Source organism: Peromyscus leucopus, chromosome 12 (assembly GCF_004664715.2).
Source record: "Peromyscus leucopus breed LL Stock chromosome 12, UCI_PerLeu_2.1, whole genome shotgun sequence".
Lineage (NCBI taxonomy): Eukaryota > Metazoa > Chordata > Mammalia > Rodentia > Cricetidae > Peromyscus > Peromyscus leucopus.
Genome location: NC_051073.1, coordinates 33092761 through 33113374, shown reverse-complemented (window position 1 = coordinate 33113374; position 20614 = coordinate 33092761). Strand labels below are relative to the sequence as shown.

At 35.3% G+C, this 20614-nt stretch overlaps 1 protein-coding gene across 1 annotated transcript in view; it reads right to left on the bottom strand.

Annotated features, from left to right (window-relative positions):
- Positions 1-4909: 4909 nt before the first annotated feature.
- Znf654 (zinc finger protein 654) overlaps positions 4910-20614 on the bottom strand; it is a 55583-nt gene continuing 39878 nt past the window's right edge. The window contains exons 4-9 of the mRNA XM_028892666.2: positions 18983-19118; positions 15852-16054; positions 15157-15296; positions 12059-12200; positions 8647-10942; positions 4910-7822 (exon numbers count right to left, since the gene is read on the bottom strand). Coding sequence (XP_028748499.2) covers positions 7815-7822; positions 8647-10942; positions 12059-12200; positions 15157-15296; positions 15852-16054; positions 18983-19118 — 2925 coding nt within the window. The 3' untranslated portion in view covers positions 4910-7814. The remainder of the gene's footprint in view (positions 7823-8646; positions 10943-12058; positions 12201-15156; positions 15297-15851; positions 16055-18982; positions 19119-20614) is intronic.

Sequence of the window (20614 nt, the reverse complement as noted above, 5' to 3'; positions counted from 1 at the left end):
CCAAAGGGGTTTCTGAGATGATGAAGAGAGTTTTGCATTGCCCAGTACTAACTACTGTCCACATCTGTCTTGAGATCTTGCAGTATGGAAGTAAAACTGAATAATTTCAAATTTTACTTGAATTTGAGTCAAGTTTTAATATCCACATGTGGCTAGTGGCTACTAAATTGGATCATGCCGAACTAAAGATTTGTAGGCCATTCTGTAGACATGTATCTTTTATGTTTGACCTCTGACTTCAATTATTTTTTATTTTCAAAACCCATTAGTGCAGATAAGTCACAAGGGTTTCCTTATGATTGCTTCCTTAGACTCGTATTCTAGGTCTCTGCTTCAAAGCCTTTGTTCTTGCTAATTAACTTGAAATGGTCTTCTCTTCAGACATCTCAACTGCTCATTTTCCCTACTGTTTATTCAGGTCCCTACTTCAAAATATTACCAGGGAAGCCTCACTGCACTGGCCCATTCAAAGTCACCATCAAAACCCTACTTATGTTTCCTACCCATTTCATTTGTCTCCAGAGTGTTTATATAATTTAGTATACTATATTGTTCATTGCTCTCATTCCACTCCCAGCCCTTTATAAGGTGAGCTCTGTGAGGCAAGCAATTTTTGTTTTATTATGTTTACGAAGCCTGGCATATAGTAGATAAGCTATTTTTTTAAGTAACATTTGTAATAAATTGTGAAGCCTGGAGGGTTTTAAACAGAGGGATGAAATGATTGAAGTTTCAAATAGGATCACTTTGAGTAATGGTATGAAGGGTAGACTGAAGGAAGCAAAGAGGAAAGAGAAACCAATTTGGAGGCCAGTACTACTTTTTCTGTGAGGCAGAGTGGAAGATCTGATAGTCTTGGATGACTTCAGGCTTTGGTTTGGGCCACCAGAGTTGCCATTTGCTGAGAAAAGGAAAACTGGATAAAGTAGGTTTGAATGAGGGATATAATAGCTAAGAGCTCAGACTTTCTAGAACATGTGATGGTACCTAAGAAAGAATAAATCAAAGATAGAAGGTCGCTGAATTACTCATGACCAGGCAGCAGTGAAAAAAGTGCATGCAGTAGAATAGTATGAAGGCAGGTAGAGTTTTAAGGCCAGATACAGAATAGTAATGATTACAAATATGGCAAAAATATAACAAGAAGGACTTGGCATCTGGCCCTTCATTTACTAAATTCTTACAACCTTGCAGCAATAGTTGTCCCATTTTACAGAAATATAAAGTCAGTTGGCTATCCTTTTAAAAATATTTCATTAGCTCCGTGAGCATTTTGTACTTTTTGATCATTACATTAACTCCCTTCCCCATATCTTGTGTCTTCTTATATTTTAGACCTGTCAAAACCAGCTTGTGTTGCCAAGTATCCTTGGTTGTATGGCCTTCAGCTGGAGCATGGTCAACTTACCAGAGGCTAATTAAACTCTTAAAGAAAACTGACTTTCCCTTTCTAGGGGCTAAAATTGCTCCTCCTCAGCTAGATCAGGACTGTGTCCCCAGCTTTTCCTGTCCTTGTTGGATTTGGCCTGGCTTGAGCTTGCACATGTCTAGTGTCTGTTGTGATTTCATATTTGCTGTTGCCTGCTGTGTCTAGAAGACAGTTTTCTTGTCATCTACCAACTCTGTCTGTCCCTTACACTCTTTTCATCTCCTCTTCTGAAGTGATCCATGAATCTTGGTAGGCAGAATACTGAATGTGTTAGGCGTCGGGGAGGTGATGAGCATTCACAGTTTCTTATTCTCTACACCTTGGCCCGTTAGGAGTCTCTGTGGTAATAACCATCTACTACAGAGATAGAATCTTCTGATGAGGGTTGGGAGATGCATAATGATAAGTCATTATGTCCACTTAGTGGTATATTATTAATTGCTTAGATTTCCAGAATAAAACTACCATTCTAGAATTTGAGTACAGTCATACTTATCTACATACCCTTTTATCTGTTTCTAATAACTATGAACTGAATACTCTTTGTAAGAGGTGAAAGACGTATACATTGTGAGGAGACACCAGAGTATACTCAGTATATTTTTTTGAGAGGTAAATACAATTTTCTCATGGGTTAAACCATTTCAGGTATAAGTTCTTAATGTCTACTGACTATGTCATTAAGTGCCTACCAATGGGAGTGTTTGAGAAGGCTCTGAATTTAAGAGGAGATTACCGTATGGGAAATATGGTACACTGTTGTTTTTATCTAGTTTCAAACCTTAGCTTGTGTAAGAGATTTGTGATAGATGTAAAGGGCATTAGCTCACAGATAAGCTCTAGGGAAACCAGGAATCTTTAACCACACAGGCTTATCTCTTCATTGGAAGGGATGTATACCTGTTTTCCAACTGCAAGGCTGAAAGTGGATGTTAATAACCTAGTGATAACTTTGCTGTCTTAGGGCTAGGCCTGATGTGACTCTCCGAGAATGTTTATCCCAGACTCTCCCTCCTTAGACCTTTAGCTTTAGCTTTGTTTCTCAGTCAGTAGGAGCCATTCTTAGGGGAGATGTCCCATGTACTTTATAGCCTGGTAACCTTTACACTGTCTTTGTCAGAGACCACACAAGATCCTAGGACAGTAAGCTATAGAACCCATCTTCATGATAAAGGCCGCTTGTACTTTGCAGAAGAGTCTCACTGTTGCCTTGCTTTAAGTTTTGTTGTGCACATGAGATTGAGATAATTGTTACCAGGAAACTTTTTTCCCCAAAATTAAACGTAATGTGTCTAAAATAAACTGCATGGTGTCAGACTCCAGAGGTTTGAACCAGCCCAGCTAAGTCGTGCTGAACGAAGTTTCCGTCTTAAATCTTGAGGTTTGTTTCTCTGCCAGAAGTAGAGTTTGCTGAGACCCCCATGATATAAATAAAGGGTTCTTTAATCTAATATTTAACAAGCTTCCACGTGATGCCGATTGTACTGCTCCAAGGACTACACTTTTTAAGTCATTGCTAGAAGATAATGAATTGTCCACTAAGTATGTCCACCAGACTTCATCCTGTCCCTGAAATCACTGATTCTCTGATAAGCTTGTCTCTGGACTTATTTCCATTCATGTTTGTAGGTAAAGTTGCATGGCAGAATGGAAAAATTTGATCATTCAGTTAGGAAACCCTTCTGACTCTTAGGCATCTAATGAGCAGTGTTCACATTAACACTTGAGTTGTTAGAAGAATTGGAAGTGACACATGGTGGGCACATGAGAATACAGTTAATGAAAAGCCATTTTTCTTCAGTACGTGCACTCCTCAATGAGATGAACATTTTTTTTTTTTTGGATGAACATAACATTGAATAACCATTTTAAAATCTCGATACATAACCTGAACTTGTGTCCTGGTTAACCACTGATTCTTCAAATTAGTATGAATTTTATGCTGTTCGGATAGAGCATGTTTGATTTGAGCATGAACACAAGTTTCTGTGTCGGGAGCTTAGTCATACTAAGGTATAAAGAACACTTACCAGATCATTAGTCATCCTTGACAGTATTAACGTTTGAAGGACTATGTTGGCTCCTTGAGCTTGTTACACAACAGCATGGCTCCTTCTCACTTGTCCTTCTTCTTGGCACATACATTGTCTGCATACTCCCTCTGCTCTTCCAACCATACCATGATACAGTCAGGGTTGGAGTATGTTTTTTTGGCTTTTTAGCCCCCAAGTGTGGGCTGAATAAAACATATTTGTACATTACCCAGTGTTGGGTATGGTGGCAACACCAAAAAGATGGAAAAACTATGAAAGCAACTTAATTTGATTATCTTATAAGAGAACTTAGTATTATTTTCCCAAAATTCTTCCAGTTCCAGAAAAGGAAAATGGAAAGTTACCTAAGCAACAACTTATCTAAATATCATAATAGATTCATTGTTCTGAAAATAGATTACATTTAGTCTAAGATCATACATCCCTCAGTCAGAAAATTCTACATTTCAGTGCTAGAATATTCCATTAGCATTTTCATGTATCAAACTGTTGTAATATATGCAAATCACTTTAACTTATCTATTCATTCCTTTGCTTTCAAAGATTTTCTTTCTACTTATACACCATTTTTCAAATTTTTAAGTTATACCTAATAGTACAAGGTTGGGTTTGTTTGGTTTTTGTTTTTTTCTTGTTTTTTTGTTTTACTGAACAAAAAGAGGAGCCCTCATGTCCAAGACCACTTTGGGATACAAAGACTAATTTTCATGATTTTCTTTTTAAATACTGGCATTAAAACCAGGTCCTCAAGTATGCCAAACATTCTTCCACTGCTGAACCACACTCGTAATCCTTTTTAAAATAAGGATGAAAATCCTGAGCATGGCAGGAAAGATGTGTCCCAGGGAATAAGATATACCCTGACACTGAGTGACTCCCTCATTAAGTTCCAGAAAGCACTTCATCTTTGAAGACACAAATGTTAACATACTCATTTCCTGACATCTGCTGAGCTCTAATACTTCCTTTTGCCCCAAGTCTACAGTGTCATTAGTATCCTTTACCTGAAGGGACTTCAGTAACCATCATTTTGTGTGTGCATGTTTGTCTGTGTGCATGTGTGTGTGTCCACCTGGTGCCCATGGAGGCCAGAAGAGGGTTTTAAACCCCTGGGAACTAGTGTTAAGACACTTGTGAACTGCCATATAGGTGCTGTGAGCTGAACCCAGGTCCTGTGGAAGAGCAGCAAGCACTCTATAAACCTCTGAGCCACCTTCTCAGCTTCCCTCTATCAACTCTCGCCCCTGCATCGGACTTAAAAACAACAAAAGCATACTTGCATCATTTTCTATCATGTTTCAAAAAGTTTCAAAAACCTAAATGTGATAACATTAACTGAAGTATTCCAGTTTTAGGAGGCATAAAAATTTCTTATAAGCTGAATTCTTCTTGAAATCAGTATACTACATAAAACTGAACACTTGCATTATCAACAAGGACAATGTTTTATTGAACAAATCTATGTACAATACAAAAAGTTTCTTGAAATGAGACACTATTGTTGATTTATTGCAATTCAATGGCTCAGTTTTAATTTGTACTTTATAAAATGCAAAGTAAAATAATTTAATGTTCAACAAGGAAGCACAAATTTCCCTTCTTGCTGAATTTGTAATATCTTTCACATAACAATTCCAAAATGCATATGCAGCATTTGCTCATTCTGAAAAGGTGTTTGACAGTACCAAATAAATTAAAAAATAAACACTATCATCCCTTTTAAGCTTTTCATTCATACATTAAACCAAACATGAAAATACAGCTAAATGTTCAGTGTGATTTGAAAAGAATCACAAGATCAATGATATAAATTATGTATTCATTATATATTGGTGGTTTCAAAAACATGAATATGGCTAGTGCCCAAAGTACCAGTGTCCTTGTCCATGGAGACTCCCTCCTGTGCGTCTTCTGTGTCTAGCAGCAAGGATTCAGGTATGCACTTTTCCTGACCTCACTGACATAAATTTTATTTTAAAACAAAGATGTGAAACTTGGTCCATGTATCCTCCACACAAAAGTAGAAAAGAAGAAAGGAGAGGGGAAAGGATGTAAGACAAAGCTTCCTTTCCTTCTAAATCCCAAACCAGAACTGCTGCAAGTTCACACAAGAGCAAAATGTACACATTCTTTAAGAGGTAAAACTGAGAAATATATAAAGAGGTAAGAAAAATGTGGTCAAACAGAACTTTACGTGACATTTTGATTTGATTATATATGAACCAGTTTTATGTATAAGAAAAATTTTCTCCTAGCAACACAAGTCAAGAGAAACCTTTAAATTAAGCTTAAAGACAAAATAACAGGTGGAATTTGTTTAAGACATCTTCACACAAACTTCAAAATTCATGAAAATATAACACTTTGTGAACTTATATTTATAGCAGTGGTTACAACTTATAAAAAATAAATGGTAAAATGTTATTAACTGGAAAATGTACAAAGCAGAAATTATGTTTCAAAAAAAAAAACTTCATTGTGCAAATGAACCAGTTTCCAAACAGAATTTTTATTACAACATATACTTTTAAGATGAACTAAAAGTCAATTATTACATTTGTAGTGTCAGGAAATATGGAAAACATTTTGAGTTGAACTTCAAGGATTTAGAACTAACTTATGAGTTGTACTTTTCTGTTATCAGTGTGTAAATTCCACAGCCTAATGTAGGCTACATAACAAAACTAGAACAAACTGAACTCTGACTGGAATGGACTGATGACTGTCACTGCATAGTCGCAAATGCCCATGGAAAGTAAGAAAATGCAGAACTTTAAAACAATTCTCTGATAGAGATTATTAGAAAACATAATTTCTAAGTCTGGATGCCACCCTGAAAGTAATGTCACATTTTTATAACCTCATTCAAGTAGCCATAATGTTCCAAAAATTTGTAATGTGTGTGATGAGATTGCTGGAATAACTGGAACACTCAGTTGACAGTGATGTAAAATGTGTCTAAAGAATTTGCCTTTGTGTTTGTAGTCTCTTTATCTCACCTTAGAGTAATATACAATTAGGTAAAGGAGATCTGTAAGCATCTTCTTTTAATAATAGATAGTTGGGAAATATCTAGAGGATTTTTTTTAAATCTGTAAAACATTTGTTTTAATAATTCATTAAGTTAAAAATCTTCCTTAGGTCACCAAGGACAGTAATGCATTAACATATCTTATTGTGTTCCTGTTGTGCAAATTCTGGTGTAAATACTTCCTTAAATATGAAAATTATTATGCGAGCCAAATTTATCACTATTGAAAAAAGTACATAGTATGGCTTACTTTGGAATAAATTCTCCTAACTGAATAAAATGAACTCTTGATCTGATTCTTAACTGACATACTTTTAAGCCAATTATTTTCATAGGACCATACTTAGATAACTCACACTAATGTCTAAAGGACTTTACTATGAATCATCAAGCAATGTCCTAATACTATGTACAGATAGAAATATCCCAGTGTGCTTTTACCATTATTCACATTGAAGAATTTTCAATTCAGTGTTTTCCTTCAGTTGTCTAGCATGTGATGGTCTTAGATTCTTCTTGCATCCCCGCAAAGTAACTGATACTTTTCTACTTAACACTGCTGCCTTTTAAATATAACTGTCTTTACAGAAGTGGAATGCTGAACGTTCTTATCAAGAGCTTATTAGCCAAGCACTGTTTCTGTTTTGATTTTAATTTTTCAATGGTGGCATGCCATTCACTGAACTTTGACCTGTCTACTTAATTATCAGGAAAAAATGTTACAATCTTTAGTAGATAGCATGGTGGTAAATCAAGCTTCATTTCTATGTATCAGCTTCTAAATTATATCACAAACTAAAGAGCAATGAACAGTTCTATAAAATATGTTTGACCAGAAGGGAAGACATAATGAATATGCATAACAAGAAAACAATTCCCATTTTCAGAATGTTTTACATTGTTTATTGTAAACCAGCTCCCCCTCCACCTTGTATTATAATGAATCAACTTTTTCCTTTCTTTTCAGTAAGGCCATAGCTGGTTTTTATTTCTGACTAGTTATCCAGATGTGTTTTCACATAAGCAAAACTGAACATGCTGCTATTAATCACCATAAACTTTTAAAAAGTGTGGTTTCATGGATAACTGGTACTTTGGGAGTTTTATAACCCTTTTGGAGTCTTAGCTGGCACATCTCCTCTGCAAGTTCATTCCAGAAAATGTGCTTTGTCTTTTCTTTAGTAATCCGAGACCACTCTAAAATTAAGGCCATCAGGGAAATAGCAAACTGATGATGCATTTTCTTGTAGTGTTTTTTTTTTTTAAACACTACTGCATGATCAACACATCTGAGACATTATCAGGCACCTGTAAAATAAAATACGTGTTAATTCAAATTTTATAGATTATAGAAGAAAAGCAAGCCTTATATTTCTGGTTTCCATGTGTGCATGTGCTTTGTAGTGTACATGTATGTGTATGCATGCCTGTGTGTGGGCACATGTGGAGACCAGAGGCTGATGGTGGATTATCTTTCTTGATCCTTCTCCACTTTATTTGAGCAGGTTCTCTCACTGGAACCCATAGCTCACAGATATTGCCTATCTAGCTAACCAGCTTGCTTGGTGATCTTATCAGAGCCTTCTGTGTGCTGGGATTACAGGTGAGGTACTATGCCAGCCTAGCATTTACATGGGTGCTAGGGATTTGAATCTAGTCCTCACCAATGCACAGGAAGGATTTTATCTGCTGAGCCATCTCTCCAGACTCTTATGTTTTGACAGCAATTTAGTTTCACTTGTTTTATATACTACCATGCTGATAAAAATGACTGTTTCTACAAATTCTATTATGTGAAACTCAGAATGAAGACAAGCCACTGAAAAGTATAGTACATACATAGTATATACAAAGAGTATAGTACCGTAGGAAAATCAGGAGAAAAGAGTGAAAAAGAACGAGTATCAGATTCCACAAGTTCATAAGCCTATACAAACAACTTGTGAATTTGTTGTTTAATCCAAAACAAGGACATTAATCTCATAAAATCATAGTGGTTGTGGATTTAAAGGAAACGTGTGAAATAGTGCTTTATTATCTGGGCCACAGATGTTAATAGTACAAAGATATATTATGGCTATATTGATAGTATCTTTCTATAGATAGAGCTACTGAAAACACATAAGACTTACTTTCATCATCGGAATCAAATCCAAAGAGTGTCTGACATTTCTTTTGTGCAAGATGAGCCTCAAGTGCTTCTGCATTACAGTAGGTGGTCAGGCATTTGCCACATCGTAATCTTTTTACTGGTTTTTTACATATGTTATCTTGATCAGAACAGGAATCTACTCGATCAGTCAGAAATTTTCTGCGTTTTGGCATACTAAGGTATCGTTCATCAAGGTAACTGGGAGGCAAAGGTCTGACATATGGCTTTGTTAAAATTAAGCCATATGAAGTATGTTCACTTGTAAGATTTGGTTTGGATGGTGCCTGAGATACTGACAGGGCACTGTGATCTTGTGATACAACATTCGGTAAAATAGAACCATTTTCTGTCCTGTTTCTATCTGTTTTCAGATTAGGATCTGATACACCTAACAGTGTTTGCTCTATTTCACTGTGTCCATTGACTAAGTCACTGGTACTATGACTATTTTCAGGATTTGGCTCTATGGCAGGCATCTTTTGGTCTATCAAGCTTATATTTGAAACAGTATCATCAGAATGTTCATTTCCATTCTGAACTAAATTGTCTGTTTTCTTTTCCATAGTGTCTATACATGTCTTTGGTTCTGTAGAATCTTTCCTTGATTTACTAGTAGAAACTGGCTGATAAATCATTTGGTTCTCATTACTAGATGGGTCTATTTCCTGATGATTAGGAACTGCTGCACTCAGTTGTGCAGATGATTCCGGTGTTTTGCTTAAGTAATGCTGGGCCTCATGTTCATATAACAGAGGAAGATCTTCAAAAAGCTCGTGGCATTCTGGAAAACTACACTGAGCTTGAAATATCCTGTGACTTTTTGTATGCTGAGCAAGCTGGAATGGCAGCTTAAATGACTCATTGCAATTAAAATGCAAACAAAAGTACACATTTGGATAGCTGTGTCTATTAAGGTGGTCTATAAAATGTTGAGAATCTTCAAATTGCCTTTGGCAAAATTTGCATTTTCCTTTGCTCCACTTCATTACTGTTTGCCGCACATTTAAATCAGTTGGATGTACAGTCCTTGCATGCATATTTAAAAATCCAATTCTTTTAAATATCCTTACACAGCCAAGAGCAGGGCACTTGAAGTTGCCTTCTGGGTCTGTAGCATATACATCTTTTGGATGGCACACAGTTCCATTGATTTTATGAAGTACTGATGTTTCTTGATTCAGGTCATAATCATCTTCATAATCATCTTCATTTTCTTCCTCTTCATAGTCATCATCACACTGAGGTAAAGACTCTGAGATATTATTGAAAGAAGTGTCTGGTCTGCCATTTTCAATAGCATTCTCTGGTATACCAAGGGGAATTTTAATGAATTCAGCCATGTGTTCACGGATGACCTCTTTGTTTCTATCACTGGAAGTAGTCAATGTCTCTATTTCTAAACCTTTAGTATTAGAATTTCCATTTTCAAAAGAAATGGACGATTTGGAACAGTTTATTTCTTCCAGAGTGATGACTTCTGGATCATCCTGTTGTGCTGTAGCAATCTGCTGTCTCTGGATCTTCTTAACATGGTTCTTTAAATGCTTCTGCATAAGTCCTCTGTTTCTAAATTTCCTACCACAGATCACACAGGAAAAACTGCCTTTTTTCTGATGAGCCTGGGCATGCCTCACAATGTGGCCACCAAGAAATTCCTTGTTACATAACATACACCGATGCCTTGGGACACTGTGATCCACTTTGGAAGTGTTCAGAGCAGTGAGGCTTCTCTTCACATTAACATGCCCTTTGGGCTGCACTCCAGACACATCATCAAGATCAGTCTCTCCAGGGCTCTGATCTGGGACTGTGTCAAGCCCTTCATCCACACTCTGCTGGCCCACTGTCTTTTTTAGACTACCTGCAGAATTCTCCAGTGTATTTTCATTCAGAAGTCTCACTGCTGACTTATCACGCAGTAATGCCACACAGTTCTTCTTAATCATTACAAAGTTCCAAAACTCAGGATCAAAAAACAATCCCTTTTTCAAAATTGGCAGTAATTCAAAGCGAACACGATTTTGAACAGTACTTGTGCCTTCGCTATACTCTTCATCAGGACGTCTGTAAAGCTCTTCAACAGTGTGGTAGGCCTCTAAGGAACGCTCAAGAAAAAATACTGAGAGAGCACAAACCCTGACGATCTCGAGATCATTTGGCAAAAAATGTGCAATTGTCTTATAAATTAGACATTTAGTTTCAGGATCATCATGAAGATCAAGCTGGAGGGCACAACCACATATTTCAACACAAATTTGTAAGCCTTCTTCCTCAACCTGGAAAAACAAAAATAATCCCACTAAATACAACTTAAAAAATCATTCTAACTGCTGTAGCATTTTAAATACAACTCCAAAAGGGAAAACCTTATAAAGAGTGTCCTGAAGTGTGGAAGAATTGCTACTGTACATCTCTTCAATAATTATGAGGTTTTTACTCTTCTATAATACATATCATCTATTAAATGATAATAACCTGATATAGGTTTATATTTAATTTTCAAATGTGAAAAGACCAATAACCACAGTATAAAAATGTTTGCAAATTGTAGAATTGCTTTCCATTCTGGGCTCACTTGGGTGATCATTCTCATTCTCTGACAGAAAGGCTAATGCATACCATTTCGAATAGATGCCAAATAACTGTTTTTTTAAGATCTATGCAAATTTTGTCATATTAAACAGTACTTATAATACTGATATAAGATATTATTATTGTTATTATATATGCTAGGCAAGTGCTTTATACAAATATGAAAGGGGGCATCATACAAATCTAATAAAGTATAAGAACAATAAGCCTACTAGAAATTGTATGAAAACAAGTCAACTTTTACTTCTGCTCATGATAATTATATTAGCTTTTACTGCAGAATTTTTAATGATCCACTGCAGTTGATTTTATGCCTCTAATGACTGAATAATCAATACTTATTTGAATAGGACAAGAAAACAGAATGTCTTTATGTTATAAGGTATCTGTGTGTGTTGCATGTCATACTGCCTACATATGGTTATGGATTATAGGAAAAAGTAACCATTTGCAAGCCTCCTGTTCTCTTTGTCTCTTATATTATGGTAATCTCACTTAACTAAATAGAGTTTTACTATCAACTAAGATTTTCTGAGACAGTTAATGGGTGTGATCAGATCATTTGTAAATTAATGTTCAAAAACACAACTTAAAATGGTAAAAATGATAAATATGGTTAAGTCATAAGAAAAACATTTTATATTGAAGCAATTGTTCTCAAATTAAGTAACAACAGACTGGCTTTTCCCCCTCTATTTCATGTACCATGCTGAATGTTTGAAGCTGGAGAGAAAAGATTGTGAAATACAGAGAATGCAGCCTTAAAAAGCTAAAACTAAAAGGATAAATATCATATGTACCTCATCTTTAATGATTTTCATGAAAGGAAATATGACTCTCACATTAGTTGCTGTTCTTAAAAGTTGATAACATTGATCTACAAACACTTGTTTCGAAGGATTTGATTTAAGCTGTAGTTTACTCCATATGAAAATCAACTCCCTGTAAATGAGAAAAAACATATACCAAAAAAATAGTTTATTCAAGTACAGACATTAGTTACCTTTCCCCGATTCTATACTATCCTAGCTATGATATACATAAAATAATTATAAATGTGCACATCATCTGTCCTACCTTTGAGATTAATAGAAATTAAGAGAGAAAAAATAAAAAAGAAATTATAATTTTGCATTGATAGTAATGATTTAAAATGCTAAGTTGGCACACCTAAGAAATCTATAGTGATGAATCAAAGCAGTTCTAATTTTAATGTACTAATACTGATGTTATAACTTTAAAACACACACATTGACCTTTAGTATACTATTGTCAGAATGCCATCCAGAATGGAGTCAGGTGAGATGAATTCTGAGTACTTGTGAGAAAGCTCCAAGAAAATAAGACAAAAGTCTTGTGACCTCATTTTCTTCAAAAACACAGAATTATTCTTGGAATGTGTTTTCATGCCCCTCCCAGGTATAGCAGATAGGAGTGAGTTTACTTCTGATTATTCATTACAACAGGCTATTGTTATTTGTTTATACACCTCTATGGAAAAACATGTTTTTGCCATGTGTGGCTTGCCCTTATGATTGTACACTGTACTCATGTGATTCCTCTTAACCCTCAGAGTATAAATTGTCTGATGCTCTCAATAAAGTTAGTTATTGCATGAGACTTTAGTCCACCTCATTTATTGGCTTCATTCTCCCAGGTTCCAGTGCCAACTAGAGCAATAAACATACTACTTGCAAATTTAGAAACCAGTATTGTAGAGTATTTCATTCTGTTAAGATACTAAAAGTAATTTTAAAATTTTAGCACTGTTATAGTACTGATTTTAAAACTGTATCCTTTATATCATCTTTAATCATGTGCTTTTCTGGTAACATGCAATATTTTTGAACAGACAAACTATAGATAGATCGAGACATAGCTAGCTTGCGCTTTCTGAGCCACTTGGTAGCCCAGCTGGCCTCGAACTCACAGAGATCCCTGCTCTGCTCCAATGCTATTAAAGGCGTCGCCACCCCCCTGATAGATTCTTTTCTAATCCATGGTCAAGGACGAACAAGAACAAATAAAGGCAGTGGGTTTTGAGGTAAAGGCAGAGCATAAGGATATAACTCAAAATTAGCATACTTTAAAATCTGCCCTAACGTTATGCAAAGCATTGTCATTTGGAACTAATAAAAATAGTTGGTAGAAAGTTTTCCCTTTTTCCAAAGTTATTTACTCTGTCTTGTGAGCCCAACACATCAACACATGCAAGCAGATTTGGGCTCACTGGGCACTGGGCTCCTTTCTGCATAAGAGGGCGTGACCTTGTAAGTAACACCAGGTAAATATAATTCCACTAGAAAGAAATGTAACAAATCTGGTATCAAAAAGTGCTTTGGGCCAGGACAGAGTAACAAACATTCTTCAGTTAAAAATTCATTACTCCATTATTCTGTACTATGAAAATTTTTTAAATGATTATCACTGCTCTAGTAAGGAAGAAACAATGTGTTTGCTACTCACAGTGATTTTGATTTTAAATCTCCTTAAGCACTGCCTTCCTGGGATGCTGGATGGGCTTGTTTATGTATTTTATGAATCATATTTCTCAGGACTAATGCACACAAATCTCCTCAGTAACACAATGCATGATGGAGACAGTAACTGACACTTAAAAACTAAAAAAGTCAATGTTCACAATAAAGATTCAATATCTCTTTTTTTTTTTTTTAAGATTTATTTATTATGTATACAGTGTTCTGCCTGCAGGCCAGAAGAGGGCGCCAGATCTCATTACAGATGGTTGGGAGCCACCATGTGGTTGCTGGGAATTGAACTCAGTGCTCTTATCCACTGAGCCATCTCTCCAGCCCAAGATTCAATATCTTTAAAGACATCCCTAGAGAACTGCCTGGTAATGTACTAAAGTTTAATAAGTCACTAGCTTCCTACATATATTCAATGTAACCTTCAGGATACCAAGAAATAACATTTGTTCAATAAATTTTTGTTAGCTGATAATCTGGGGTATTTTATTTTATTTTTGGTCTGTTACCATTGTTTCACAGATGCCTATCAACTATTCTATAACTAAGCTATTGTCCCAATCCAGATAATCTGGTAACTGCTATATTCCTAAATGCTGAAGCTTCTTGAGGAATTTAGTAAGATAAGTGCACACATGAAATGATATTAAAGATGATGGTAAACATTTTAAATAAGGAGTGTTTTTGTAAAAGGGAGATGGATAAAGAAAGTAAGTAGATCAATCTGAATTATATTTAGGAGCATATATGGCCTAACTGCAACAGATTTATAAGACAAAATGATAGCTGGAAACCATAAGATGAATAATTCATTTAGTATTTTACAAATGAACATATATATATATATATATATATATATATATATATATATATATATATATATATATCTCCAACATATTCCAAAATAATATGCACATTCTTCGCACACAAAAGTTTTATTTTGTTTTTTAATTCTTAGATGGTAAAAGCTTAATTTCCCTTTTGTCTGTGTTAAATTAGGGATGGGGGGTTGGACTTGGTAAGCAAAATATATCCCTGTACTCCCCACCCCCCAAAAAATGTGGCTGGAGAGATGGTCTGGTGGTTAAGAACTTGGAGTGCTGTTGTCGAAGACTCTAAGTCAGTTCCTAGCGCCCATGTTTGATGGCTCACAAACACCAGTCAACTCTAGCTCCAGACGTTCTGATGCCTTCTTCTGGTCTCCAAGGGTATCTGCACTCATATACACATACTCATATACATAGACACTAATAAAAATTAATAAATCTAAACCTTTTTAAGTAGTTGAACACTTTCACACAACTGTAAGGAAAATATAAAGTCCAAATCCACTTCTGTTCATCAGAACAGAATCAATCCTCCTTTTGTTCATCATTTCTCCATTCCTACTTATGATCAGAAACACTTACCATATATAGTACATGTCCCCATTCTGGAGCTGTGGAATAAGAAAGGATTCACAGAGTTGTAAGGCTAGCAAAGTCTTGCCTTCCTTTTCAGTGTTACAGATGATATCAATTCCACTCTTGCAGTCAGTTTTCAACAAATGCTATAAGAAGAAAGGAAGAATCAGTTCTGTCATCAACAATGTATAAAAATCTAGTTGTAGTTACTGTCTAAAATACTTGCAAGTACTGGTAGATTTCTAGTTTCTTTTACAATTACACACTATATTGAAATACTTTCATGGTCTCATAGTTTTAGAGTATAACATATGCATTTCACAAGTACTTGTAAGGTCATCAATGCTTATGGGTAAGTAAGGTTCAGATTAGGAAAGAATTCCTTCTTTTATTGTGAAAAGCAAACATAAGCATTTAGCTTCTTAGCACTTTAAGAGGAAAATCATGTTTCTCAGTTTTTATTTGATGTCTGAATCATACCACAAATTTAGTAAATATATTGTATTAATTCAATCACTTGTTAATATCAGATCCTGACTAGTTCACATGAACTTAAAGAATGGTCCTAAGAGAACACATTCAGATAATGTGATCTCTAAATCTTGGGTATTACTGCAAAAGAAATTCCCTAACAGTGGGCTTCTGTTTTAATTTTAGTAAGGTTAAAGTGGTAAGAGGAAAAAAATCGTCTCAGATGATACCTCCCGGAATAGCTGATCCTCTACGGGTGACATAAACAGACAGGTGAAGAGTGCTTGATGGAAGTACAAGTCTTTACCGATTTCTGGGTGATTTATACAAGATTTAATAAGAGCCATTGCTTCAGGTATGCGCTCACAGGCAATTAGGTATCTGGCACGTAGTTCAAAGAACAGTGGATTTTCAGAACTTAAGTATTTGTTCACTATATTAAAAAAAGAAAACATATTATTACTCTCAAAAAATATTCAAACTTTGCTTGAAACTTTACAACTAAAACATCCTATCTAATTAGATTTAAGTAACGTGCTCCATAATGAAATTTTTATTTTTGCATAGGCAGTTAATACGGCTAATAAAATGAAAATAAAACACCAAAACAGTGCTCAAGAAATACTAGTTGATTCTTCTTAGTCTAAAAAAGGGGTTAAAAACAGATTTAAAATTTTAGAAAAGGGAAAAAAAAAATCAAATGTTCTTTAGTTCATCAATGCATTAGAATGTTTTAAGTAGCAAGTGTAAAATGCTCCTCTAGTCTAAGATTACACACTTTTGCTTCTTGTAGTCCCACATTCTCATTATTATAAAATACTGAATGCTAAATTAGTACATTAAAACCACATTAAATCAGATTAACTGTAGAGAAGTGTAAGCTAAGTTAATGAAAAAGCTGAACCATGAATAAATAAACATTAAATAAAATTAATGCAAAGTTGTGCCAAAGAGGTCTATTACTGTGTTCATGTATCACCAAGGATAATTACTAATTTATGCTTACTTTCATTTTCATAATATACAAACACACTTAACTCTGTAAGTTTACTTAAGCATAGCAACAACCTTATGACAGGTGCTATGCTATTCAATTTAGAGATTAAATGACTTTTCCAATGACAAAGAAATCAGTGGCAGAGACTAAAGTGGAACCTATAGTTTACGATTTTTAAATCCAAACATTTTGCAATTATTTAAGTTTCATCAAAAGCTACTAAAGTGCTGATGGACTATATTTTATTTTGACTTAAACATTTTACTTATACTTCTGTTTAAAATGTATAAGTAATGACCTTGATATCCTCCCAATGCTAATTCCCTGCCAGGTTCCACCCTCCTGAATGCTTATGGGAAGTTCCTTGTCTGTGTATCCTGAATAATGGGTGTTAACAGCTTAGATGCAAGATTGTAAAACATCAGTAGCGAACTTCTACCCTCCGGGGGTCCTCCCATTGTGCTGTAAGCCTGTATTTAAGACCTCCTACCTCCTTCAAGAAATGACATTCGACATTTAAAATTTAAATATTTAAAATTGAATGAATACTGCGAATGTAATCTATGAATACCACAAATGTGATTTATATCATGAGTGTAAGTAATGAATATCATGAGTGTAATTTAAAAAATAAATAAAAATTTAAAAAAATGTATAAGTAAACGCTGACTTGGAGTTAATGCAAAATAAATTTCAGTCTGAACTTTACCATAATGACTACTACCAAAAGAGTCATCGATATTAAAGAGGCTCTAGAGAAAGAACCTCTGCCCAAAGACGGAATGCTAGTTAGTTAGAAAAGGCATGTTCATTATTTTAATGTGATGCCCACCTGAAGAGCCCTCAGCCTTCACACCAGCTAACAACAGGCCTGGCTCTTACTCAGTGAAGCCTAAAAGCTCCCTTAAAAGCCTAATAAATTTTCTTCTCTTCTGCACTCTTAAAAAATTATATATATATATATTATATATATAATATATATATATATATATATAAAAAAACTGTTAATGGTGTGTGTGTGTGTGAGAGAGAGAGAGAGAGAGACAAAGAGAAAGACACAGAGAGAGACAGAGAGTGAGAAAGAAAGAGACAGAGAGAGAGAACGTGTGCGTGCACGTGTGTATTGTACTCAGGTTAACAAGCTTGTCAATGTGGACTGTACTCGGGTTAATGAGCATGTGTGGTAAGTGCCGTTCCCTTCTGAACCATCCAGCTAGCGCCTGCCTTCTCCATGTATGGCTTTCTTGATGCTACCCTCTATCTCCTCTGGCCACATTTCCTAGTTTCCTTTCATCATGCCCTTATCTTTCCTATATTTTACTCTTCATAACTTTCCTCAATAAGCAAGTGTTTCGCCTCAATTCCAACTGTCTCCCTCTTGATCTTCTCTAAGTGCTTTCCAAGATCAAAACATCAAGCAGCAGCTTCCCATGTTTCCCTTTCTCCACACTCAGTATTAAGCCCAGCATCATAGTCCCTTCTCCACACACTCCACCTCTTAATCTGGTGCAAATGGGAATATCCTAACATGTTCAACACATGCTAGTGTAAACTGTTCCCAAGTTGGAAGGGCTTGTCTGTTCTCTTGCACTTTCTTAGAACTGCACTTTATAAACTCTCTCCACGATTTCAAAATATTTTTTTACATTTTTATGCTTATTCACTAATGGTTAAGCTTACATCCTAAATGTTGGTGATCTAACATATCCTAGAACTCAGAACATTTTAATGCTATGGGAAACTAAAGAATTAGTAGGGAGGAGTAGAGAAGAGAGCCTCTGGCTTCAGTAAGAAATTTTGACTCCTAAGAGTCTACTGTGGATCTGTATGAAAGGAGCTGATATCAAAGAAGGATGTAAGTAATGAGGGGATGAGACAAATTTTTATTAGTTTAGGAAATACTATTTCTATCCTATTTGAAATTTAACTGATTCATTCATCATGTGATAATTCAACCAACATGTGTCCGTATTAAGCAATTACTGTGCACTGGGCATTGAACTAACTATAGATATAGATACAGTGGTATATTAAAATAGTAACAGGGATAATAAATTCAGAGTTCCAAGCTTCACAAGAGAACTCCTATGCAATGGATATTCTACATGTTCTTTTTATGAAAGGAAGTTTGGGGTTTGGGCTTTAAAAACAAAACAAAAAAACAAAACAAACAAAAAAAGCATTCCTACTTAAACCGATTTCTAAAATGCAACCGAAGGGATAAAACAAATTCCCTGTAACATCCAGTAAATACGTCAGCAGCCATGGTCCCATTACTAGGAAGAACTGTAACAATGCTGGCGTCAAGAAGCGTTGGGCCAAGTCAGAAAAGCAATGGCTGGGGTTTTGATTCTCCTGAAGTACCTATCTCCTGAGATGCCGGTTGGGCTTTAAGAACAGCTTGCAACACTGGATCTTCCCATGGGCCACCATCTCTAATGATTCGAGTCACCAGTTCCAGATTCACATTTCCATATCTGCGGAGGTGATTCTGGCATTCCTACGAGAGAAAAATCATTTCGGCTTTGTGAATTTAAAGGGGTTAAAAACTACTTGATCATCATTGTCCATAAAGTGACTGATGGCCATGTGATAGCTACTAAATTATAAGAGAAAAGGGTACCATTGCAACCTAAGTAGGGTAACAAAACCCCATTAATAACAAATAGGCTTAATGCCAAAGGTTACACAGATATACATGATCAGACTGAGAAAAGTCCCATTAAAACAGGGATAAAATGTAACCAAAGGGTGAAACTTACAGGTGAATCACTTGTAGGGAAAGAGCCAGGTTGCAAAAAGCTGGAAATTAAATGCTCTGTTAAATTTATATATGGATTCAAAAATTTCCTCTTAACAATGGCAGGCAAGAGCCTAAGGGGAGGAGCTGCTCAGAATGTACACTCTATGCACAGGAGACACAGGTCCCTTGCTTTGTCCTGAACTTATGCCAAATCTAAGGTGCAGGAACAGGTTTCAAAACAGAAAACTCCACTTCCCTTTATTTGGAAATAAATTTGTGATTAGCAGAAGAAGAAAAAACAACTGAGGAAAGAATTAAACCTATGATAGGAGCAGTTTACATCAAGTTTAGATAAAGATAATAGAGTAGTAATTAATAAGAACTCTCCATCCCCTGTATTTTTTAGGTATATACAGTGCTTTTCAATATCTTTCATTACATTGTGAAATCTGTTAAGGAAATTAAGTTGGTTCACTTAATCCTATTGACTGCGTTTGAGGGACTAGCTTTAAATATGGACCATTTGTTTACTTATACTGTTCACTCTGGATCATTATGCACTAAGAGTTTGAAACGTTGTTCGGTACACTTAGTAATAGATTTTTGAAACATGAACTAAGACTGAGTAAATTTATTTTTAAAAAGTAAGTTGAGCTTGAGCACTTAAGGAAAAGGACAATAATGAAGCTGACAGTATCTGAATATAGTTGAATATGATCTGCATAGCAATTAAAGCACAATTGCCAGAGTTCTTCTGTACCTACAAAATGCCTCAGGCAGATACTTTAGCATCTTATAAATTTTGCTTCATTGTTTTTTAAATTGTGTTAAAACTTTTGCTTATTAGATGAATCATCAACTAATAAATTCAAGGTGGCTGTTACTTTACTTGTATTAAGCTATCATGTTTTATATCATTTGAGCATTACATTTTAGGCTAAACATTTCTATGTACTATTTTCACTTACTAGTTAAGGGAAAAGGGGGTTTTCTTTATTTTATTAAAGAACAAGATGGGAGAAATTGAAAAAAAAAGTTTCAAATGCAGTATCCCTTTTCCCTGGGTTGGTCTCAGGTTGCTGAGCTCAATCTGTCCTCCCACATCAGGCTTCCAGGCAGCAGGAACTAGAGGAGTGCACCACACTCAAGAGCTCAAAGTTTTTTGGGTTTTGGTTGTTTTTTGTTTTTTTCTTTTTTAATAACAAAAAAATAATATCAAGTAGGTCAAAGGATCATTAAGTTCAAACATTAGG